Here is a 27,070-nt window from a genome sequence, read left to right as displayed (position 1 = left end):
TCCTGAGGCGGCGGACGGTGGTCCAGAATCGCTTCGAAGCCGTCCGGAAGTCGTTTTCCATGGCATCCCCGAACTTATCCCATGTCCGAGTACCTGTCCACTGCCTCCGGAGTCCTATGAGCCAAAAGGACTTGATAGGACTCCTTCTTCAGCTTGACGGCATCCCTCACCGCTGGTGTCCACCAAGGGGTTTTAGGATTGCCGCCCCGACAGGCACCAACTACCTTGCGGCCACAGCTCCGATCTGCCGCCTCGACAATAGAGGTGCGGAACATGGTCCACTCGGACTCAATGTCCAGCACCTCCCTCGTGACATGTTCAAAGTTCTTCCGGAGGTGGGAATTGAAACTTTGTCTGACAGGAGACTCTGCCAGACGTTCCCAGCAGACCCTCACAATTCGTTTGGGCCTGCCAGGTCTGTCCGGCATCCTCCCCCACCATCGCAGCCAACTCACCACCAGGTGGTGATCGGTAGAAAGCTCCGCCCCTCTCTTCACCCGAGTGTCCAAAACATAAGGCCGCAAATCCGATGACACAACTACAAAGTCGATCATGGAACTGCGGCCTAGGGTGTCCTGGTGCCAAGTGCACATATGGACACCCTTATGTTTGAACATGGTGTTTGTGATGGACAAACTGTGACGAGCACAAAAGTCCAATAACAAAACACCACTCGGGTTCAGATCCGGGCGGCCATTCTTCCCAATCACGCCTCTCCAGGTTTCACTGTTGTTGCCAACATGAGCGTTGAAGTCCCCCAGTAGGACAAGGGAATCACCCGGGGGAGCACTTTCCAGTACTCCCTCGAGTGTTCCCAAAAAGGGTGGGTACTCTGAACTGCTGTTAGGTGCATAAGCACAAACAACAGTCAGGACCCGTCCCCCCACCCGAAGGCGGAGGGAGGCTACCCTTTCGTCCACCGGGTCGAACTCCAACGTACAGGCTTTGAGCCGGGGGGAAAACAAGAATTGCCACCCCAGCCCGTCACCTCTCACTGCCGGCAACGCCAGAATGGAAGAGGGTCCAAACCCTCTCGAGAGAAGTGGTTCCAGAACCCTTGCTGTAGGTCGAAGTGAGTCCGACTATATCCAGCCGGAATTTCTCGACTTCGCGCACTAACTCAGGCACTTTCCCCCCCAGTGACGTGACGTTCCAGGTCCCAAGAGCTAGCTTCTGTAGCCGAGGATCGGACCGCCAAGTGCCCTGCCTTCGGCTTCCGCCCAGCTCACATTGCACCCGACCTCTATGACCCCTGCTATGGGTGGTGAGCCCATTGGAGGGGTGACCCACGTTGCCTCTTCGGGCCGTGCCCGGGCGGGCCCCATGGGAACAGGCCCGGCCACCAGGCGCTCGCCATCGTGCCCCACCTCCGGGCCTGGCTCCAGAGGGGGGGCCCCGGTGACCCGCGTCTGGGCGAGGGAAATCTGGCTCCATGCTTTTTCTTCTTCATAAAGGTCTTCGAGCTGCGCTTTGTCTGATCCCTCACCTAGAACCTGTTTGCCTTGGGAGACCCTACCAGGGGGCTTTATGCCCCCGGACAACATAGCTCCTAGGATCATTGGGACACGCAAACTCCTCTACCATGATAAGGTTGCAGCTCAGAGAGGAGATTCTTGGGGTCGCGATTCGATAAAAAAAATCGATATATTATCGAATTCTTGGGGTCGCGATTCGATAATATATCGATTTTTTAGATTCAACTCGATTGTCGATTCAAAAACGATATTTTTCCGATTCAAAACGATTCTGTATTCATTCAATACATAGGATTTCAGCAGGATCTACCCCAGTCTGCTGACATGCTAGCAGAGTAGCAGATTTTTTTTAAAAAAGCTTTTATAATTGTAAAGGACAATGTTTTATCAACTGATTGCAATAATGTACATTTGTTTTAGAATAGAATAGAATAGAATAGAATAGAATAGATCTTTATTGTCATTGCACAAGTACAACGAGATTGATTTTTTGGTACAAGTCCCGCTAAGAGCAGACATACGTTACAGGTCAAGATGAGACCGCCAACAGATTAGCCACTTACGGCGCTCCTTGAAAAGGTGAGTAAAGGGTGACATTGGGAGAAAGGGGGGGGGAGTAAAAAAATATCAGTCTAAGGCTAGACCCTCAGGAGGGGTCCAGACTGAGTCCAAGGAAAAAACCTCACATAGCATGGCACACATTTACACATGGTACGTATATCACACCAACTTGCAACAGAGGGAGGGGGTGGGTTTGAGGAGACTCGCTGCCGCTGTATAGCGCTGCTCAGCCATCCACAGCCCCAGAGGAATTAAGCAGTGGTGAAGGCATTGATTTCAAGGGTGGGGGTCATATGAGCATATATGCCAAATTAACTTGGGAGAGATAATGAATGTTTTTGTATGACTGAGGCCGGTCAAACTTCGACTGCAGGTGTTGTTGACATAAAGGAAGGTCAAAACCGTCCATCTTTGAGAAGTCCTAGGGAGATTTTCTTCAGAACAGCCTTGTCCTGTGTCAAGGCCATTCAAAGGAGTCCAAATCGTAGATTAAGAAGTTGTTTTTCTTCGAGAAGACAACCATTGGGACTTATCTCCTCTGTTTGTCCATGCTGGATTTCTTCAATTCCAATTAATTATTCCTTCTCTGCAAACTTTTCCAAGATGAGATCCATTTTGCGATTCAACTCAGAAATCGCTCCAGTTTGTGTTCCCACAGCCCGACCCAATCCTTCCATTGCGTTGAACAGCAGTTGGGCCCCTTGAGTGGCTGCCATCGTCTTCCGAATTTGTCGATACACCAGAGCAATGCCCAGCCCAATCAGCAAGTGCCCCGCGATCACAGCTCCAAATAGGTAGATGTCTTCGACGTCCTCGATGGAAAGGGCTGAGGGGCACATCATCCTCCATGTATTCCAGGAGTCCCTCACGTACAGCGATGGTTCCATCAGGGTAGCCAGGCTCCCCCGAACCTCTTTTTCTTGTCGAAAAGACTGTGTCAATTGTGTCAAGAGTCCAGCTGATCATATTCATATTGATATTTGGATTAGAGAACAGCTTTAAAGAGGTTTTAAAAAATTCAGATAAAGACACTATTAAACAAACCAAAAATATGACTTATTTTATCTTTGTGAAAACATTGGACACAGTGTGTTGTCAAGCTTATGAGATGCGATGCAAGTGTAAGCCACTGTGACACTATTGTTCTTTTTTTTTTTTATAAATGTCTAATGATAATGTCTATGAGGGATTTTTAATCACTGCTATGCTGAAATTATAACTAACATTTATACTGTTGTTGATAATGTTCATTTTTGTTTCACTGCTTTTGGTTTGTTCTGTGTCATGTTTGTGTCTCCTCTCAATTGCTCTGTTTATTGCAGTTCTGAGTGTGGCTGGGTCATGTTTGGTTTTGGAATTGGATTGCACTGTTATGGTATTGCTGTGTATTGGTTTGTTGGATTGATTAAAAAAAAAAAAAAAATCATTATTTTTTTTATTTTTTTAAATCGATTTTTTCAAAATTGAGAATCGATTCTGAATCGCAAAACGTGAGAATCACGAATCGTATTCAAATCGATTTTTCCCACACCCCTAATAATTACATATACATATATATATACGTGCATACATACATACATATACATATACATTTTTTTATCAATCCAACAAAACAATACACAGCAATACCATATTAATGCAATCCAATTCCAAAACCAAACCTGACCCAGCAACACTCAGAACTGCAATAAACAGAGCAATTGAGAGAAGACACAAACACGACACAGAACAAACCAAAAGCAGTGAAACAAAAATTAATATTATCAACAACAGTATCAATATTAGTTATAATTTCAGCACAGCATTGATTAAAAATCCCTCATAGACATTATCATTAGACATTTAAAAAAAAAAAAAAATAAGAACAATAGTGTCACAGTGGCTTACACTTGCATCGCATCCAATAAGCTTGCAAAACACTGTGTCCAATATTTTCACAAAGATAAAATAAGTCATATTTTTGGTTCGTTTAATAGTTAAAACAAATTGACATTATTGCAATCAGTTGATGAAACATGGTCCTTTACAATTATAAAAGCTTTTTTTTTTTAAATCTACTACTCTGCTAGCATGTCAGCAGACTGGGGTAGATCCTGCTGAAATCCTATGTATTGAATGAATAGAGAATCATTTTAAATCGGGAAAAAATTGTTTTTGAATCGAGAATCGTGTTGAATTGAAAAAAAAAAAAATCGATTTTGAATTGAATCGTGAACCCAAGAATCGATATTGAATCGAATCCTGGGACATCCAAAGATTCGCAGCCCTAATATATACACACTCACATATATATGCATGCATATAAATATATACATATATACTTATACATATATATATATATATATATATATATATATATATATATATATATATATATATATATATATATATATATATATATATATATATATATATATCAATCAATCAATCAATCAATGTTTATTTATATAGCCCCAAATCACAAATGTCTCAAAGGACTGCACAAATCATTACGACTACAACATCCTCGGAAGAACCCACAAAAGGGCAAGGAAAACTCACACCCAGTGGGCAGGGAGAATTCACATCCAGTGGGACGCCAGTGACAATGCTGACTATGAGAAACCTTGGAGAGGACCTCAGATGTATATATATATATATATATATATATATATATATATATATATATATATATATATATACACATATAAGTATATATATATATATACACATATAAGTATATATATATATATATATATATATACATAGATATACTGTATATACTTATACAAACCCCGTTTCCATATGAGTTGGGAAATTGTGTTAGATGTAAATATAAATGGAATACAATGATTTTTTGCAGATCATTTTCAAACCATATTTAGTTGAATATGCTACAAAGACAACATATTTCATGATCAAACTGATAAACATTTTTTTTGTGTGCAAATAATCATTAACTTTAGAATTTGATGCCAGCAACACGTGACAAAGAAGTTGGGAAAGGTGGCAATACTGATAAAGTTGAGGAATGCTCATCAAACACTTAAATGGAACATCCCACAGGTGTGCAGGCTAATTGGGAACAGTTGGGTGCCATGATTGGGTATAAAAGCAGCTTCCATGAAATGCTAAGTAATTCACAAACAAGGATGGGGTGAGGGTCACCACTTTGGAAGCAAATTGTCGAACAGTTTTGGAACAACATTTCTCAACGAGCTATTGGAAAGAATTTGGGGATTTTACCAATAAATAATCAAAAAGTTCAGAGAATCTGGAGAAATCACTGCACGTAGGCGATGATATTACGGACTTTTGATCCCTCAGGGGGTACTGCATCAAAAACCGACATCCGTGTGTAAAGGATATCACCACATGGGCTCAGGAACACTTCATAAAACCACTGTCAGTAACTACAGTTGGTCGCTACATCTGTGGGTGCAAGTTAAAACTCTACTATGCAAAGCCAAACCCATTTATCAACAATATCCTGAAACGCCGCCGGCTTGGCTGGGCCCGAGCTCACCTAAGATTGACTGATGCAAAGTGGAAAGGTGTTCTGTGGTCTGACGAGTCCACATTTCAAATTATTTTTGGAAACAGAGGACGTGGTGTCCTGCAGAACAAAGAGGAAAATAACCATTTGGATTGTTACAGGCGCAAAGTTCAAAAGCCAGCATTTGTGTTGGTATGGGGGTGCATTAATGCCCAAGGCATGGGTAACTTAAACATCTGTGAAGGCGCCAGAGAATGTTGAAAGGTTCATACGGGTTTTGGAGCAACATATGTTGTCATCCAAGTAACGTTATCATGGATGCCCCTGCTTATTTCAGCAAGACAAGTGTTACAACAGCGTGGCTTCTTAAAAAAAGAATGCGGGTACTTTCCTGGCCCGCCTGCAGTCCAGACCTGTCTCCCATAGAAAATGTGTGGCGCATTATGAAGCGTAAAATACGACAGCGGTAACCCCCGACTGTTGAAAGAATGAGTAAGAATTCCACTTTCAAAGCTTCAACAATTATTTTCCTCAGTTCCCAAACATTTATTGAGTGTTGTTAAAAGAAAAGGTGATCTAACACAGTGGTGAACATGCCCTCCCAACTACTTTGGCACATGTTGCAGCCATGAAATTCTAAATTAATTATCATTTGCAAAAAACAAATTAAGTTTATCAGTTTGAACATCAAATATCTTGTCTTTGTAGTGCATTCAATTGAATATGGGTTGAAAAGGATCTGCAAATCATTGTATGCCGTTTATATTTACATCTAACACAATTTCCCAACTCATATGGAAACAGGGTTTGTATATATACTTATATATGTATATATTAGGGGTGTAACGGTACATGTATTTGTATTGAACCGTTTTGGTACGGGGGTTTCGGTTCGGTTCAGAGGTGTACCGAACGACACGGACATATTAAGTAGCACACGGCACATTGTGTAAACAATGCACACCGAGGCACCATGAATTGATTTAAATGGACCTCGACTTAAACAAGTTGAAAAACCTATTCGGGTGTTACCATTTAGTGGTCAATTGTACGGAATATGTACTGTACTGTGCAATCTACTAATAAAAGTTTCAATCAATCAAAAAAACAACAACACACGGCATGCTAGCAACGACTGGGCCATGATAGACTAACCATACCTCCTCTTTTTACGGGATGTCCTCTTTGCGGAGCTGTCCAGGTGGAGTTTCTTAAATGCCTCGAATGTCCGGCATTTTAAGTTAGGGTTACGTGTATTTTCAATGTACGTTCAGGGTTAAGAAGGGGTTAAAAAAAAAAAGTGGTGTACGCAGCAACATTCGTGAGGGAGTCAGAGACAGAGAGAGCGAGAGAGTTATGATAAATGCGCATGCGTCGCCAGGCTCTCCTTTTATCCATAGATTTATCAGATTTTATTTTTTATTATATATAGCAGGGGTGTCAAAAGTGTGCCCCGGAGGCCATTTGCGGCCCACAGCTAATATTTTAAAGGCCCACGGCACATTCTAAAAATACTATTAAAATAAACAAAAAAATAAACAAAAGTGAAATAAAAAAGCTTAAAGGCTAAATTTTTGTTTCATTACTTTTGGTTTGTTCTGTGTCGTGTTTGTGTCTCTTCTCAATTGCTCTGTTTATTGCAGTTCTGAGTGTTGCTGGGTCAGGTTTGGTTTTGGAATTGGATTGCATTATGGTATTGCTGTGTAGTGGTTTGTTGGATTGATAAAAAAAATAAAAATAAAAAAATAGTTTTTTTTAAAAATGAGAATCGATTCTGAATCGCACAACGTATTCGATTCGATTTCGAATCGATTTTTTCCCACACCCCTAATATATATACTTATATATATATATATATAAATATATACATCCATCCATCCATTTTCTACCGCTTATTCCCTTTTGGGGTCGCGGGGGGCGCCTATCTCAGCTACAGTCGGGCGGAATGCGGGGTACACCCTGGACAAGTCGCCACCTCATCGCAGGGCTATATATATACAGTATATATATATATATACAGTATATATATATATATATACAGTATATATATATATATATATATATATATATATATATATATACACAGTATATATATATATATATATATATATATATATATACACACACACATAAATACGGGACAGGTATGTCTGGCAAGGCAATTACGTTTGTTATTAAATTTCATATAATGCACTTTGTCATTTATTAATTGACATCTTACAAGGTATATCTCACATGTCGGGGTTGACGCGGAGAATTTAAAAATTCTCGAAGGTCTCTGTGATCTGCTCTCTTCCTGGTACGATATAATGTACTATAAACTACAGACGCAATATTACAAAAGCAGTGTTTGGAAAAGTTTGTAATCTCACTCACCAGTTTAACAGCAAAACAGCAACTATTTTGAAATAATTTACATCATGAATATATCTCTCCTGGGATTGATCGGGTTTACTTGCATCTGACCACTGATTGGTCAACTGGCACGAAGGCTGCCTAAGTAAGCCAATAAATGAGCTTGTGAGCGGTCTAAAAGGACAGGCTTCAGTCTGAGCAGTGGTTTTCCGCTTGGCACAAGCGTTTGACTTGCCTCCATTCAATAGCATACATTATTTTTGAAAATTAAAAAGGCCAGCGGACAAAAACTGCGTTTTTAAAGAGGTGCCATCCCCCAAATTACATCCATGTGTTTACATAATCGTAGCAAACAAAAACTTACCTTATTGGTATTATCCTTTTTCTTTTTCTGGGAGTTAATTGTTCCACTGATTTTGATCCAGACGAGGATTTCTCTTGTACATCCAATAATGTTTGTCCAGCTGAGGAAACAATGGGCATCTGCAGAACGTATATGAAATGTTATTTTACATTTTTCATTTATTTTAAATAATGTATCTGACCTCGTTCTCTCCAGGGGCTTGTGCTTTTGTCGTGCTTGACTTTTCCACAAATCTTACAGCTGTGATTTGACCTTGAATAGCAACTTTTGTATGCTCTCTATAATGCAGGGTCGCCAACACTTTCTTCAAGTCGGACACAGACACAAGTGGAACTTGCTCTAAAGAGTCAAAAACAACATTCAATAGGATAAAAGTCTGACTGTTTTGACTTTTTTTGTTAAACTCTATGGTATATAAATCGGTTCATTCAGACAGCTCAACAGCTTGTAACGACGCAAAAAATGTCTGATACTCTAAACAAATAATGCTAGAAAATACAAATGAAGCATAGTCATACATTTTTGAAAGCGCTACAGGTCAACATACATTTGACCTCATTATTGATTGCTGCCAACCACTACGAGAACCAGTTATTCATTTCACAATTTCTACAAATCGCGAAAGGAAGAAGGTATTTTGGTCACACTAAAACAAAATAGGTACAGTAAATTAAAAGTATAAAGTCGTAATGTTACAAGCATGACAATATTTTTGGTGCTATTAATGTTAATACGGGGTTATTGCTGGCTTGCTTAATTTAAATTAACCAAAAAAGACCCCAATATTTGGACAACTCCAATTTTATTGTCAGAATGTCATACAGGAAAACTTTTATTGTGTTACTTAAATGCACTACATTCATTTGGCCAAAATATAGTAAACATTTTATCTGAAATCCGTCAGCGAGCACAACAGTCGGAGTCTCTTCACTCATCTTTGCGCTGGCGTATGCATTAACATAATCACTGACCATATCACAACCCACGCCTCCTTCCAGGTAACCGTTCATGGTTTAAGCTCAAAATAAATTGTGTGATTAATTTATATGCATACATCCATTTTCTTCCATCCATTTTCTACCGCTTGTCCTGTTTGGGGTCGCGGGGGTGCTGCATTCGGGCGGAAGGCAGTGTACACCCTGGTCGCCACCTCATCGCAGGGCCAACACAGATAGACAACATTCACACTCACATTCACACACTAGGGCCAATTTACTGTTGCCAATCAACCTATCCCCAGGTGAATGTCCTTGGAGGTGGGAGGAAGCCAGAGTACCCTGAGGGAACCCATGCAGTCAATGGGAGAACATGCAAACTCCACACAGAAAGATCCCGAGCGCAGGATCGAACCCAGGACCTTTGCATTGTGAGGCAGATGCACTAACCCCTCTTCCACCGTGCTGCATGCATATATGGTTAATGCAATATTTTTCACATCCATCTATACATTTTCTACCGCATGTACCTTTTGGGGTTGCGGGGGGTGCTGATTTATCGCAGAACTTTATGCATTAAATTTTACAGCCCTAGTTATTTTTCCAAAGAGTGAATGTCAAAATTCCCAGACAACTGGTAATGCATTAGTCTGAGACCTTTCTCTAGAGACATGCCACAGATTCATCTGGTTATTATTTTAGCCAAAAACACAAACCCTACAAAAGCAGTTAATTTATTTAGCGAATGCAAAGTTCTTCAGCCAAGCAGTTGTCTCCTGGTCTGCTGTGTGGAGAGTGACTAATCCTCCTCTCAGTCTTGGAGAGGGCAAGCTTCAATTATTAGCATGTTAATATAGAGTATGGAGTTATTTCTCTTAATCTAACACACAAGTTTGCGCAAATCACATTAAAATGTTTATTATGATGATGACAGCCTTAATGTGCCAAAACATGAACTATTTTACTGTTTGGCAAACTTGTACTTATTGCTTTTTCCGCGTATCATCACAACACACGGCCTCTTCTATCGGCCGTGATCGTGATAATCACGAAAAAAAAAAAGAAAATATTTGGATTACAATACTCTGATTACTTTTTTCGCCCGGCTTAAGCCGGTTTGAGTTGCACATAAGAAAAAGAAGAAGCCAATTTGAGAGACGTCAAAGGTGCATCTGCGTGAGATCACAGTAATAAACAATTTGTGACAAGTTCGCTCTCGAAATGGCAGGGAAAAAAAGCACAGCAAAACAAAAATATGAAGAACACAGGACATTTTAACAGTGTGGGAGAGTTTATATTTTTTTGTTGAACGTAATGGCAAGCCATTCTGTCTTATATGTCAGGCATCATTAGCGCATTTCAAAGCTTCAAATCTTCAGCGTCACTTTAGCTCACTCCATGCTAACATCGGCCAGGAATTTCCAAAAGTGACAAAACTTTGTAAGCACAAGTTGGCCACTTTGAAAAGTCAGGCAGAAAAGCAGAAACAGTTTTTCCAAAAATTTACGAAGCACTCAGAGACCCTAACGCTTGCATCATATTAGCTGGCTTTGAACATTGCACAGGCTAAAAATCCATACAATGAAGGGGACTTAGTTAAAAAATGCCTAAGTGACGCTGTTGAACTCTTGCCTCATGAGGACGACAAACTAAAAGGAAAGGTATCAGAAGTCCAACTGTCCCGCCACACTGCTGAACGCAGAATATCGGACATTAACACGGTTATTGAATCACAGTTGCACTCTGACCTTCAAGCATGTGAGTATTTTAGTGTCGCAGTTGATAAGAGTTGTGACATACAAGACAACCGTCAGTTGAAAATATTTGCACGGTCTGTGTCAAAAGATTGTGTGATTAAAAAAAAAGAACTGTTTGATATTGTGCCATTAAAAGACAGAACTTGTGGCATAGATGTGAAAGAAACAATGATGGCTGCATTTGCAAAAGCAAATTTGCCCACACAGAAATTAACTGCAATAGCCACAGATGGAGCACCAGCCATGATCGGATCTGTGATTGGGCTTGAGGGGCTGTGCAAATCTGACAAAACATTTCCCGAGTTTTGGAATTTCCACTGCATTATCCACAGGGAGCAAATTTGTGTCTAAATCATTGAATTTAGACAACGTCATGAAGCCTGTGATGGAAATCGTCAACTACATCCGCACACATGCACGTAACTACAAGCAATTTAGGAATCTTATCGCTGAGCTGGACCAAGGGCATCCAGGTGACCTGCCGCTGTACTGCACTGTGAGGTGGATGTCAAAAAGGAAGGTACTATCTCGCTTTTTTGAGCTTTTGGATGCTGTGAAACTGTTCATGGAAGAGAAGGACAAGGACTATCCCGAGCACTCGGACCTCGAGTGAATTATGAATCTGGCTTTTTTGGTCGACATGCTGTGTCACTTGGACAGACTGAACCTGACCCTCCAGGGTAAGTTAAAAAGTCTGCCTGACCTGATGCAAAGTGTGTTTGCATTTATCAACAAACTGAAGCTGTACAAGGCTTATATTCAAAAGAGAGATTTAACGCATTTTCCCACTCTGCGAAAAGCCAGCGGGCAAGTCACCAGCGCCACCTTGAAAAAGAAAAGAGACAGATATGCGACACTGGATGAAAACCTGCACGAAAGCGTTGTGACCTGTTTTCATGATTTCTAACTGAAAAGGCCACAGATTGCATTCCTCGTCGACCCATTTAATGCGGACACAGACTGTTTGAAAGCCCTGCTCGTCACAGATGAGGCTGCGGCTGAAATGGAGATGATCGATCTTTGTGAGGAGGACCAACTGAAAGCTGCTTGAAGGGAAGGGACCACTGAATCCTAGAAAAGTGTGCCAATGGAAAAATACCCCAATGTTTGGGTCAACATACAGTACATCTGCGAGTCTGTGTTTTCTACCCTGAAACATGTGAAATTAAATCATCGATCTGTTCTGACTGACACCCATGTGAAAGAATTGCTTCGAGTGCCAACAACGGAATACAAGCTAGATTTGAAGAGAATTGTCCATGACAAGGAATGCCAGAATTCCCACTAAGCAACATGCATAGTAAGACAAAAAATATTATAATTTTGTATGTGGACTTGGTTGAACTGAGAGTTTGTGTGTGTGAGACAGTGCACACAATGTTAATTGTTGAAAATATCGAGCTTCTGGTCTTGGAGTCATGTTGGTGTGTGAAATTTACAATAAATATGGCTGAGCAGAGGTCTGTGTGTGTGTGTGTGTGTGTGCACGCGTAAGGAAGGGATGGGGTGATGTTCATGTGTGCCCATGTGTAGGATGTGGCTCTTTGCGGTAACACAGTAAAAAAAGTGGCTCTTAGTCTCTGACTGGTTGGCCATCCCTGGTGCAACCCCAAAAGGGACAAGCAGTAGAAATGGATGGATGGATATTTCAATATATATATATATATATATATATATATATATATATATATATATATATATATATATATATATATACAGTGGGGCAAACAAGTATTTAGTCAGCCACCGATTGTGCAAGTTTTCCCACTTAAAATGATGACAGGTCTGTAATTTTCATCACAGGTACACTTCAACTGTGAGAGACAGAATGTGAAAAAAATAATCCAGGAATTCACATTTTAGGAATTTTAAATAATTTATTTGTAAATTATGGTGGAAAATACGTATTTGGTCACTTCAAAAAAGGAAGACCTCTGGCTCTCACAGACCTATAACTTCTTCAAGAAGCTCTTCTGTCCTCCAATCGTTACCTGTATTAATGGAACCTGTTGGAACTTATTATCTGTATAAAAGACACCTGTCCACAGCCTCAAACAGTCAGACTCCAAACTCCACTATGGCCAAGACCAAAGAGCTGTCGAATGACACCAGGAAAAGAATTGTAGACCTGCACCAGACTGGGAAGAGTGAATCTATAATAGGCAAGCAGCTTGGTGTGAAAAAATCAACTGTGGGAGCAATTATCAGAAAAGGGAAGACATACAAGACCACTGATAATCTCCCTCGATCTGGGGCTACACGCAAGATCTCATCCCATGGGGTCAAAATGATCATCGGAACGGTGAGCAAAAATCCCAGAACCACATGGGGGGACCTGGTGAATGACCTGCAGAGAGCTGGGACCAAAGTAATAAAGATTACCATCAGTAACACACTACGCCGACAGGTAATCAAATCCTGCAGTGCCAGACGTGTCCCCCTGCTTAAGCCAGTGCATGTCCAGGCCCGTCTGAAGTTTGCCAGAGAGCACATGGATGACACAGCAGAGGATTGGGAGAATGTCATGTGGTCAGATGAAACCAAAATATAACTTTTTGGTATAAACTCAACTTGTCGTGTTTGGAGGAAGAAGAATACTGAGTTGCATCCCAAGAACACCATACCTACTGTGAAGCATGGGGGTGGGAACATCATGCTTTGGGGCTGTTTTTCTGCTAAGGGGACAGGACGACTGATCCGTGTTAAGGAAAGAATGAAAGGGGCCATGTAACGTGAGATTTTGAGCCAAAACCTCCTTCCACCAGTGAGAGCTTTGAAGATGCAACGTGGCTGGGTCTTCCAGCATGACAATGATCCCAAACACACCGCCCGAGCAACGAAGGAGTGGCTCCGTAAGAAGCATTTGAAAGTCCTGGAGTGGCCTAGCCAGTCTTCAGACCTCAACCCCATAGAAAATCTGTGGAGGGAGTTGAAAGTCCGTGTTGCTCGGCGACAGCCCCAAAACATCACTGCTCTCGAGAAGATCTGCATAGAAGAATGGGCTAAAATACCAGCTAATGTGTGTGCAAACCTGGTAAAGACCTATAGTAATCGTTTGACCTCTGTTATTGCCAACAAAGGTTATATTGCGAAGTATTGAGTTGAATTATTGTTATTGACCAAAATAAATTTATGCGGTATGCGGTCAGGTGCAAGTCTGGCTCAGGGAGGAGGACGCCCCTGTCATGCAGAGTCGGATTGTACCAATTAGTCCTTTCAACAAATTCTACCATTATTTACAAATACATTCTTTACAATTCCTACAATGTGAATTCCTGGATTATTTTGTTCACATTCTGTCTATCACAGTTGAAGTGTACCTATGATGAAAATTACAGACCTCTGTCATCATTTTAAGTGGGAGAATTTGCAAAATCGGTGGCTGACTAAATACTTTTTTGCCCCACTGTGTATATTATATATATATATATATATATATATATATCACTGCACCAGAGTACTAAAACTATAGTACTTTTCAATGCAAAGTACAAACATGCCTTTAAGGGCTGCCAGGAGTTATGACATCAGTGCTCCACTTCGTGGAACTTGGATTTTCTCTTTATAAAAGACAGAGGTAAAAAGAATAATTGTTACCTGATGTCTCCGCCACAGACTGGGTGAATTTTTGCGGGGCATGAGGGTAAGAGTAATAGCCACCAACAGCTGTCTTCTGGAGAATCACGTTGTCCTTCTGAGTCTTAGTCCACTGGATAAAGTTATTTACAGTAGGCTCATTTACATATGGTTGACCTTTGTGGTAGCCTGTAATGTCAAAAAAGTGAAGAGTATTTTATGTTTCTGTTTTTTTTTTTTATAGACTGATGGGATTTATAATATGAACAGTGCTCACCAGTAATGAACAGCTCTGTCTCACAGCTAGTGGTGAGATAGGGCAACAAGCCATCCACCTGACATACTCGCATCTGAGTGCACACTAGGTAGGTCACTATGGGAGAGAGATTATGTATTTCAGATGTTCAAAAATACGCCAGTGGTTGTACCACAAGAGTTGTCTCACTTGGGCTTATATTTACAAAGATTTCAGGTTGAGAAGAGGAAAAAATCTCCAGGATAAAAGGCTGCTCTGATGTTCCATCGACCATGTGGACCCAGCGGAACGTCCAGTACTTCTCTAGACAAATGAGGATGGATGTGATCAATCACACATCGATATTTATTCATATTAATATGAAGAATATTTAGCATCTCACCATTCTTGCTTTTACACTTTATTCTTTCAACACGACCTACAAAAGTGACCAAACCGATGATGTCACACACTGAGTTGTTGGAAAACCTCCCAAGGTTTAATCTGACAAATTGAAAAAATATAGAATTACTCAGACTACAACACAAATGCTGGAAAAAAATTTTTAAAATAAAAATAAAACAAAAATGCTGTAAACCAAACAACTTGTGTGTGTCGCCTCAAGTATAGAGAGCCAGCTGATTAGTTTAAGACAGTGGTTCTCAAACCTTTTTTACCAAGCACCACAATAATGACCAACATTGAAATACCGTAGCGTAGTAGGCCTAAGTATTTATTAAAAACATCATTTAACATAATATTGCATAAAGTTTGACCAGTAACAAACACTGTTGGAAAAAAAACCACTCTAATTTAATCAAGTGATTATTTGGCGTACCACTATGTGGAGCCCACGTACCACTAGAAGTACAGTACCACAGTTTGAAAAAAAATGGTTTAGGGTATATATCACCTTGTGGTGAAACGATAAGACACATCAGGCAATGACCACTGAGGTTGAACTTTCTTCGGTGGCACTACAGTGATGACTGAAGCTGGATTGCGAAAGTTCAGGGAGATTTCTGCAGAGAAAAGAAAGAATTACAACATTAACATTACTTTTGGTCAACATTAACCTTTCCAGGGCACTCAATAAAAGCACATTTCATGACTTTTACCAATAATAATACTGTACTAATAACAGTACTACTAAAACCAGAAAAAAACTCTTAAATGTACAAACCCCGATTCCATATGAGTTGGGAAATTGTGTTAGATGTAAATATAAACGGAATAAAATGATTTGCAAATTATTTTCAACCCATATTCAATTGAATGCACTACAAAGACAAGATAATTGATGTTCAAACTCATAAACGTAATTTTTTTTTTGCAAATAATAATTAACTTAGAATTTCATGGCTTCAACACGTGCCAAAATAGTTGGGAAAGGGCATGTTCAACACTGTGTTACATCACCTTTTCTTTTAACAACACTCAATAAACATTTGGGAACTGAGGAAACTATTTGGTAAAGCTTTGAAAGTGGAATTCTTTCCCATTCTTGTTTTATGTAGAGCTTCAGTCGTTCAACATTCCGGGGTCTCCGCTGTCGTATTTTACGCTTCATAATGCACCACACATTTTCGATGGGAGACAGGTCTGGACTGCAGGCGGGCCAGGAAAGTACCCGCAATCTTTTACTACGAAGCCATGCTGTTGTAACACGTGGTTTGGCATTGTCTTGCTGAAATAAGCAGGGGTGTCCATGATAACGTTGCTTGGATGACAACATATGTTGCTCTAAAACCTGTATGTACCTTTCATCAATAATGGTGCCTTCACTGAAGTGTAAGTTACCCATGCCTTGGGCACTAATACACCCCCATACCATCACAGATACTGGCTTTTGAAGTTTGCGCCTATAACAATCCAAATGGTAATTTTCCTTTTTGTTTTGGATGACACCATGTCCTCTGTTTCCAAATATAATTTGAAATGTGGACTCGACAGACCACAGAACACTTTTCCACTTTGCATCAGTCCATCTTAGATGAGCTCGGGCCCAGCGAAGCCGGCGGCGTTCTTTCGTGTTGTTGATAAATGGCTTTCGCTTTGCATAGTAGAGTTTTAACCTGCACTTACAGATCTAGCGACCAACTGTAGTTACTGACAGTAGTTTTATGAAGTGTTCCTGAGCCCATGTGGTGATATCCTTTATACACAGATGACGGTTTTTGATGCAGTACCGCCTGAGGGATCAAAGGTCCATAATATCATCGCTCAGTGATTTTTCCAGATTTTCTGAACCTTTTGATGATTTTACGGACCGTAGATGGTAAAATCCCTAAATTCCTTGCAATAGCTCGTTGAGAAATGTTGTTCTAAAGCTGTTCGACAATTTGCTTACAAAGTGGTGACCCTCGCCCCATCCTTGTTTGTGAATTACTTAGCATTTCATGGAAGCTGCTTTTATACCCAATTATGGCACCCCACTGTTCCCAATTAGCGTGCACACCTGTGGGATGTTCCATATAAGTGTTTGATGAGCATTTCTCAACTTATCAGTATTTATTGCCACCTTTCCCAACTTTTTTGTCACGTGTTACTGGCATCAAATTCTAAAGTTAATGATTATTTGCAAAAAAAAAAATATTTATCAGTTTGAACATCAAATATTTTGTTTTTGTAGCATATTCAACTGAATATTGGTTGAAAATGATTTGCAAATCATTGTATTACGTTTATATTTACATCTAACACAATTTCCCAACTCATTAGGAAACGGGGTTTGTACTTATCTTGTATTTAATTATAGAATTTCATGTAATTTATCCGTCTCAAAAATGTGTTAAATAATTGTAATGTGCTTAGTGTCTATATGCTATTTGCATATATTCCATGTTGCAATATGTACTGTATAGCAGCCTAAGCACAAAATAGTATCAACAGCGCCTCTGCAGGTTGTATCGCTCACTCACACACAGGCACACGCAAAAAAAGTGTCAATGTGATTGCAAACGTACCAATTGAGGTAAATTCCTTAATTCCGTAATGGTCCATTTGTGGGCGCGAGCGTTTTAAATAACTCTGCTTAAGGGAGTAATATTGGAGGTACAACACCGTTCCGACATTGAGCGAGAGGTAAAACTGTGGACAGAGTTCATTCCAAAGCACAAGAGACATTGTGCCACTCTGGTCAGCAACTTCAAAGTATGCCTGAAAGAAAGGAAAGTGAAATTAACACAAACTGAACTACGGTGAAGGTCACATCTTGATGGTTTTAAATTCACCTGGTAGGGAAAATCTATCTTGGACCCCATCTTGCCGTAATACCTCAATCTGGATTTATGCAATATCCTCACAAGGAGAGGGAGGTGCGTATATGAGCTTCTGAAAGATGACTCAAGGCTATGAAGAAGAGAGATCTTGGACACTGTTGACAGGAGACAGGTAATAAAACACATGCTTATTATTTTAACAAAGATTTAGGATATTTTGCTTTCAGGTGAAATTTCAGTGTAAACCAAAAATGCACTTGACTATAACTTTTATTTGGACTTTCTCTAAATGTTGTCCAACTGGTTAATGTTTCAGTACGGTTTGCACAACTTTCTGTTCTCTAACATGGAGCTGAATGGCCAAATTCACAACAGGTGAGAGATCCATTAATTGACTAGTACATTTTCCGAATGCTCTGTGACACTCTTATTCTTATTGGCCACTTCCCTGTTTGAAGCGTCGCAATGGCGTTAAAACATACACAACATCAAGAAGACAGCTAAAATAACAATTAAAAATGCTCCGATCGATCGAAAAAGTATGTGTTATTGTTATTGAAAGTATGTGTTGTTATTGTTTACAAACTTTGGGAATGAATCCCTAAACACAGGAGGATTTTAAAGGGCAAAAAACAAATGATTTAAAAGAGTAGTAGATAGCAGTTATTGCTTTTGTGTGTTTTTTGTGTACTCTACTGACTTTGTTTGGCTCAGACAATTAATAAATAATAAAACAAACTGAGGCAGCAAGTACTTTAAAATTTGTGTTGATATCGTTACATTTTAATAATGTGTCAAAAGCATATCGGCTGATCTCACTCACAGATAATCAGTATCGGACTATTCACGATAAGCAGCACAGCATTAACTTGGGGTGGGTATTGTTCATATTTTTTTTTAATTATTTTTGTCTTGACCAGCTTCTTAGGCAAATCATATGGTTGATGTAGATGCCCATATCGGCTGTTCAGATCTACTTTACAAAAGAGAAGTGTAGGATTCATCTCTTGTTGCCTTATTTTTATTTGACTTTATTAAATATATTTATATTATCATTTGGTGCTAAGCTAAAGTCTTAACAAGCTGCTACGCTTCGTACTGCCTCTGCCTCTGTCAGTATGTCTCTGCAGCACCCAGCATTGTCTCACCCACACATCCTAAATAGTTACACACAGAGCGGTAACAGCCAATCAGCAGTGAGTATTCAGAGCGCATGGAGTCAGTGCTCATAGCAGAGGCAGGCAGAGAGGAGAAACGGTGCGGGTTAGCAAAAAGGTGTAACTTTAACAGGTGACTATAATGCAGCAGACTCTCGCCAAATTATAATAAACACTTCCAAGTCAACTACTAGTAACATCACTATGAGCCTGATGACGTTCTAGAATTATAAGCGGCAGCTCAGCTCACTCGCAGTCCTTGAGGTGACTTATTTGTGTTTAGTTTTTACTTTACGGAAAAAATATTGAGATACATATTGTATATTGCCATTCAGCATACGGAGCGGAAAAATCAGCCGAAAATTGTGTGCTTTTTCACGCAACGAAGGCGGCCTACTTCACCACAGTCTGTAGTCTATTGCCCCCCCCCACCCCCACCCCACCCCAACGCAGCGATGAGATGGAGACGTGATGGTGGCAACAGGCGAAATTACACTGTTCCTTACACACACACCCAGCCCCTTCCGCAACAGGCCGACGCCCCCTCTTAATGTTTTACTTGATTATTCATTTGAATACAATGTATAATATTATATTTTTATTGACAGAAGTATTTTATTCAAAACACAAGCTTTACGTTTGCACTTTATTAATCTCAATGTTAAAGAATATTATTTAGTTGCATGCAAAGTGCAATGCTACATCTTTGTATTTTATTCATTCAAGACAGAAGTATTGCTTCCAAGAGGAAGCGCTTAAGGGGCTGTTTGCAACTTGCTCAGAGTTAAATTGTTCGAAGCAAACAATATTACAGGGACACCATTGGCAAGCTTGTGCATCTGTGTAGATGTGGCAATAATAGTTTAACAGAACCTATTTGTGATAAAACGGTCTATATTGTTCACAATTACCAAGTTTGTGTACTAAAAAATTTCAACAGCCTCGAATAAAATTATTGGTGTTTAGGGTGGTCACTCACCCTTTATTGTCAACATGTACATGCAGAGAGCGGGAGCACACATACAAAAGTAGTCCAAGAGAACCAACGAACAATAACGCTATCCATCCAAATTGCTATTATTAGCTAACAACACTCAAAACGTATGCGCATGCATGTGCTACGTACGTATGCAGTTACACCCTTACGTCCTAGAAACCAGAAGAGAGTGGGATATACGGTGTATAGCCTTTACCTTTAAGCTAATACTGAGGGAAACTGTGATGACTTAGTTTGACGCTTGCAAATGATTCAATGTCAAGTATTGTGGACATTTTTGGGATATGACAATCCGTTTATTTTAAGCAAACAAAATGAAATCAAATGTAGGCTTTAGAACATGTCATTGTTAGTATGCTGACCTTGAATTGAACATTATCACAGCAGCGACACTTGACCACACACGGCACGGTCGTAAAACTGTTTGTGTCCTCCATAAGAGCGCACCTCAGTGCTACCACCTGAACCCTTGATTAAACGAGGTTACCATGGCAACCGCACCATAGCAACAGTCCTATCCCTGACGGGGACCAGTGAAAACCATCAGCATGAACAGACGCCAGCAATCATTTAGAGACAACAAAATAAAACAAGATAAACAAAATGAGGAAATTTGGCTCCAACATACAGTGTAAAATACATTGGAAAGTTAGCGCCCTTTAGACATCTGTGTAGATGTGGCAAACAGCCCCTTTAATTTAATTCTTTGAAAATGAGTACATACAAAAGTACAATTTATGTCTTGTTTAAAAAAGAACATATTAGCCTTGAACTTTCCGGGGAGGCCCGACTTGTCCACTGCTGATAGCCAGGTCTTCAGCTCCAAATGAGCTGACTGCACTGCTGTCTTGTCTTTTTGACAGCACCCTGAAGGACAAGGCAGCAGTGCAGTCAGCCCATGTGGAGCTGAAGACCTGGCTATCAGCAGTGGACAAGTCGGGTTTACCCGGGAAGTTCAAGGCTTGGATATACCAGCATGGCATCCTGCCAAGAATCCTTTGGCCGCTGCTCATCTACGAAGTCCCAGTAACCATTGTGGAGGGCTTCGAACGCAACATCAGCCAGCACCTGCGTAGGTGGCTGGGCTTGCCGAAGAGCCTAAGCAGCATCGCCCTGTATGGGCACAACAACAAGCTGCAGCTTCCCTTCACCGGATTGACCGAGGAGTTTAAAGTCACCAGAGCCAGGGAGGTGTTACTTTACAGAGACTCATCTGACACCGGAGTCTCCTCTGCTGGCATCAAGGTCAGAACTGGGAGGAAGTGGTAGGCACAAGAGGCCGTCGACCAGGCAGAAGCTAGGCTGAGACGTGGCGTTTTAGTAGGTGCTGTGGCAGTAGAACGAGCTGGGCTGGGTAGCCATACAAGACCACGCTACGACAAAGCCCAGGGTCGAAAGAGACGGCTGATGGTGCAGGGAGAGATCCGTGCAGAGGTTGAGGAGGATCGTCAGAGCAAGACAGTGGCCATGCGCCAGCAAGGAGCCTGGACAAATTGGGACCACGCATCTACCAGGAAGATCACCTGGACAGAACTTTGGAAGTCAGAACCAGCAAGACTCAAGTTCCTGATCCAGTCAGTGTATGATGCCCTCCCTAGTCCATCTAATCTTCATTGCTGGGGGCTAGCAGAAACACCTGAATGTCCATTGTGCAAGGCACGGGGTTCCCTGGAACACATCCTGAGCTGCTGCCCTAAAGCCCTGGGAGAGCGGAGGTACACATGGCGCCACAACCAGGTGCTGAAGGCAGGGAGAGGGGAGGTACACATGGCGCCACAACCAGGTGCTGAAGGCAGGGAGAGGGGAGGTACACATGGCGCCACAACCAGGTGCTGAAGGCAGTAGCAGACACCATTGGCACTGGAATCCAGCAGAGCAAACATATAACATATCCTTCGTCAAAGTAGGGGGCAAACCACAGGCAGGACGTAAGGCCCCAACCGGATTGCTCGCCACAGCCCGTGACTGGCGGCTTCAGGTGGATCTCGGCAGACAGCTGAAATTTCCAGAGCGCATAGCTAGGACATCACTGACTCAATGAAGCAAGTTGTGCTGCTGTAACTTAAAGTCCCATGGGAAGACCGGATGGAGGAGGCCCATGAGCGAAAGAAGGCCAAATACCTTGTGCTATTCGAGGCGTGCAGAGAAAGCGTCTGGAGAGCCCGCTGTGAGCCTATTGAAGTGGGCTGCAGGGGCTTTCTAGGGAAATCTGTGCATAAAACATTCAGACTTCTTGGAATCAGAGGGTTGCTGGAGAAAATAATCCCCCAGAAATATCAAGAGAGGAGACGGATGGAGTAGCACGCTGCTTGGACACAAGCCGGGGCCCGATCAGCGCCGGTTGGGTCGCCTAGGCGAGGGTGTCTAGAGATCAAAGACCCGAAAAACCCAATAAACCTCCGTTCTTTACTGAAGATGTGTCCAAGCTGCACCACAAGGTGTTTTTTCAAATGTAATCTAGACATACAGTTGTAATCAAAATTATTCAACCCCCACACAATTTTGGTGTTTCAGCAAGTTGAACATTTATTCCATATTTTGTTTATAGTCATATCAAATAAAGATGTGTCAAATAGACAAATGCAACTTAAATTGTAACACTGTATTTTACAAAATACCAAAAAAGGACATTTTTCTTAATATCTCATTGACAAAATTATTTAACCCCCTAGTTACATGCATCTTTAGTACTTAGTAGAACACCCTTTGGCAGTAATTACATCCTTCAAACGTGATATATAACCGGACACAACCTTCTTGCAACGATCTACAGGTATTTTAGCCCATTCCTCTTGGGCAAAGGCCTCCAGTTCATTCATATTCTTGGGCTTGTGTGCTGCAACTACCCTCTTCAAGTCCCACCACAGGTTTTCAATAGGATTTAGGTCTGGCGACTGTGAAGGCCACTCCAGAGTCTTCCAGCCCTTCTTCTGCAACCACTCTGATGTTGATTTGGAGGCATGCTTGGGATTGTTGTCCTGTTGGAAGGTCCAACGTCTCCCAAGCCTCAGCTTCGTCACTGACTTCATGACATTTGCATCTAATATATACTGGTAGGAAATATAATTTATAATGCCTTGAACGCGCTGGAGATTCCCGGTACCTGAAGCAGAGAAACAGCCCCAGAGCATGATTGACCCCTCACCATGCTTAACAGTAGGCAAGGTGTTCTTCTCTTTGTAAGCTTCATTTTTTTCTCCTCCAGACCTAACGTTGATTCATAGGCCCAAAGAGTTCCACTTTTGTCTCATCACGCCATAGAACCTTTGGGGTTTGTCCAGATGATTTTTGGCATACTTGAGTCTATTATTCTTGTGCCTGGTAATCAGAAGTGGGGTGCGCCTGGGAGTTCTGGCATGGAGGCCTTCATCTCGTAGTGCGCGCCTTATTGTCTGGGACGAAACCTGCGTTCCCCGCTCTGCAATGTCCTGTTGTAGTTCCTCAGCTGTTACCCGGGGGTTTTTCACCACTGTACGCTTCAAATACCGGACAGCAGTTGCACACAGCATCCTCTTTTTACCACGCCCAGGTAGTGTTTCCACTGTGCCTTTAGCTTTAAACTTGCGAATTATGCTCCCAACTGTGTCTCTTGAAATGTGTAATGTCTTTGCTATTTTTTTATATCCATATCCTTTCTTATAAAGAGAAAATAACTCTTAAATGATAAATGGGTTGTACTTGTATAGCGCTTTTCTACCTTCAAGGTACTCAAAGCGCTTTGACACTACTTCCACATTTACCCATTCACACACACATTCACACACTGATGGAGGTAGCTGCCATGCAAGGCGCCAACCAGCACACATCAGGAGCAAGGGTGAAGTGTCTTGCTCAGGACACAACGGACGTGACGAGGTTGGTACTAGGTGGGAATTGAACCAGGGACGCTCGGGTTGCGCACGGCCAATCTCCCCACTGCGCCACGCCGTCCCTAACTCTTCTCTTGACTTCTTTGACCAATCCCTGGACTTCACCATGTTGCAAATACACCATTGACCATCTACAAGAAGCTGAGCGTCACAGTCTTTTTCAATCAGTTTAATTGTTGCTCGTTATAGTTCTAATCACATGTTTTCAACACCTGATTGAAAAGACCTTATTCAAATTCTGTTCTTAAGTTATGATCTTCAAGGGGTTGAATAATTTTGTCAATGAGATCTTAAGAGACACTGTTTGGTATGTTACAAAATATAATGTTGTAATTCAAGTTGCATTTGTCTATTTAATGCATCTTTATTTGATATGACTATAAACAAAATACGGAATAAATGTCCAACTTGTTAAAACACCAAAATTGTGTGGGGGTTGAATAATTTTGATCACAACTGTAGACAAACTTTAATGATGTACAAAGGAAATTGTTTCACACAGTAGCTCAGTTACAAAGGATAGAATGTGTAATGATGGAAAGAATAATGCAAGTATAAGGTAGACTAAAAATGTAATGTAGTAGCAATATAAAATATAACATGTAATAATTACATATTATATATACATCCATCCATTTTCTACCGCTTGTCCCGTTCGGGGTTGCGGGGGGTGCTGGAGCCTATCTCAGCTGTATTCAGGCGGAAGGCGGCGTACACCCTGCACAAGTCGCCACCTCATCACAGGGCCAACACAGACAGACAGACAACATTTACACTCACATTTACACAATAGGGCCAATTTAGTGTTGCCAATCAACCTATCCCCAGGTGCATGTCTTTGGAGGTGGGAGGAAGCCGAAGTACCCGGAGGGAACACACGCAGTCACGGGGAGAAGATGCAAACTACACACAGAAAGAGCATTAGCGCAAGATCGAAGGCAGACACACTAACCCCTGTGGCACCGTGCTGCCCTATTGTATATACAGCAAATTATATATACACTGATATATATTATCTTTTTCATTACATTATATTTATATATATATATATATATATATATTCACACACACACACACACATATTATATATATAAACACACAGGTGCTGGTCATATTATTGGAATACAATGAAAAAGTTGATTTATTTCATTAATTCCATTTAGAAAGTCAAACTTGTAGAATGTATAAATTCATTCCAAACAGACTGATACATTTAAAGTGTTTTTTGCCAAAAAGGAGATGATTATAACTGACAACCAATGAAAACCCTAAATTCAACATCTCAGAAAATTAGAATATGGTTAAAAGGTCAGATATTGAAGACACCTGGTGCCACACTCTAATTAGCTAACTAACTCAAAACACCTGGAAAAGCCTTTAAATGGTCTCTCGTTTTGATTCTGTATGACACACAATCATGGGGAAGACTGCTGACTTGACAACTGTCCAAAAGATGGCCATTGATACTTTAAAGAAGGAGGGCAAGACACAAAAGGTCATTGCCAAAGAGGTTGGATGTTCCCAGAGCTGTGTCCAAGCACATTAATAGAGAGGCGAAGGGAAGACAAAGATTTGGTAGAAAAAAAGTGTACAAGCAAGAGGGATAACCGCCCCCTGGAGAGGATTGTCAAACAAAACCGATTCAAAAATGTGGGGGAGATCCACAAAGAGTGGACTGCAGCTGGAGTCAGTGCTTCAAGAACCACCACGCACCGACGTATGCAAGATATAGGCTTCAGCTGTCGCATTCCTTGTGTAAAGCCACTCTTGAATAAGAGACAACGTCAAAAGCGTCTCGCCCGGGCTCAAGACAAAAAGGACTGGACTGCTCCTGAGTGGTCCAAAGTTATGTTTTCAGATGAAAGTAAATTTTGTATCTCCTTTGGAAATCCAGGTCCCAGAGTCTGGAGGAAGACAGGAGAGGCACAGAATCAACGTTGCCTGAAGTCCAGTGTCAAATTTCCACAATCGGTAATGGTCTGGGGTGCCATGTCATCTGCTGGTGTTGGTCCACTGTGTTTCCTGAGGTCTAGGGTCAATGCAGCAGTCTACCAGGAACTTTTAGAACACTTTATGCTGCCTGCCACGGGCCAATTTTATGGAAGTGAAGATTTCATTTTCCAACATGACTTGGCACTTGCACACAGTGCGAAATCTACCAGTACCTGGTTTAAAGACCATGGTATCCCTATTCTTGATTGGCCTGCAAACTCACCTGACCTTAATTAACCCCATAGAAAACCTATGGGGCATTGTGAAGCGGAAGATGCGAGATGCCAGACCCAACAATGCTGAAGAGCTGAAGGCCACTATTAAAACAACCTGGGCTCTCATAACACCTGAGGAGTGCAACAGACTGGTCGACTCCATGCCACGCCACATTGCTGCAGCAATTCAGGCAAAAGGAGCTGCAACTAAGTATTGATTGCCGTACATGCTGAAACTTTGCATGTTCATACTTTTCAGTTGGCCCACATTTCTAAAAAATATTTTTTGGTACTGGTCGTAACTAATATTCTAATTTTCTGAGATACTGAATTTGGGATTTTCAGTGATTGTCAGTACTAATCATCAAAATTAAAAGAAATAAACATTTCAAGTATATCACTTTGTGTGTAATGAATTGATATAATATGTAAGTTTCACGTTCTGAATTACTGAAATAAATCAACTTTTTCATGATATTCTAATAATATGAACAGCACCTGTATGTGTGTGTGTATATATATATATATATATATATATATATATATATATATATATACACATACACACACATACATATATATACACACGTACATATATATATTTATACATATATATACGCACACACACATATATATTATATATATATATATATTAGGGCTGCAACTAACGATTAATTTGATAATCGATTAATCTGTTGATTATTACTCCGATTACTCGATGAATAATCAAATAAAAAAGACAAACTACATTTCTATCCTTTCCAATACTTTATTTAAAAAAAACGCATACTGGCACCATGTCCTTTTGACTTGCCAAACATAACAATAACAAGGCAAGTGTTAGAAAAATGTTTAGTTTTTTTATAAAGTGCACCAATGTCATGCA

At 40.9% G+C, this 27,070-nt stretch overlaps 1 protein-coding gene across 2 annotated transcripts in view; it reads right to left on the bottom strand.

The window, feature by feature from the left end:
* The window catches only part of LOC133550664 (RPA-related protein RADX-like), a 42,488-nt gene that overhangs the window by 11,660 nt on the left and 3,758 nt on the right, over nucleotides 1-27,070 (bottom strand). For both annotated transcript variants that reach the window (XM_061896607.1, XM_061896606.1), the window contains exons 2-10: nucleotides 17,967-18,109; nucleotides 17,700-17,892; nucleotides 15,647-15,755; nucleotides 15,137-15,237; nucleotides 14,944-15,057; nucleotides 14,776-14,871; nucleotides 14,520-14,687; nucleotides 8,412-8,569; nucleotides 8,231-8,349 (exon numbers count right to left, since the gene is read on the bottom strand). In XM_061896607.1, coding sequence (XP_061752591.1) covers nucleotides 8,231-8,349; nucleotides 8,412-8,569; nucleotides 14,520-14,687; nucleotides 14,776-14,871; nucleotides 14,944-15,057; nucleotides 15,137-15,237; nucleotides 15,647-15,755; nucleotides 17,700-17,892; nucleotides 17,967-18,109 — 1,201 coding nt within the window. The remainder of the gene's footprint in view (nucleotides 1-8,230; nucleotides 8,350-8,411; nucleotides 8,570-14,519; nucleotides 14,688-14,775; nucleotides 14,872-14,943; nucleotides 15,058-15,136; nucleotides 15,238-15,646; nucleotides 15,756-17,699; nucleotides 17,893-17,966; nucleotides 18,110-27,070) is intronic.

This window comes from Nerophis ophidion, linkage group LG04 (assembly GCF_033978795.1).
Source record: "Nerophis ophidion isolate RoL-2023_Sa linkage group LG04, RoL_Noph_v1.0, whole genome shotgun sequence".
Classification (NCBI taxonomy): domain Eukaryota; kingdom Metazoa; phylum Chordata; class Actinopteri; order Syngnathiformes; family Syngnathidae; genus Nerophis; species Nerophis ophidion.
The sequence above is the reverse complement of the archived record's forward strand: the minus strand, read 5'-3'. Positions and strand labels throughout refer to the sequence as shown.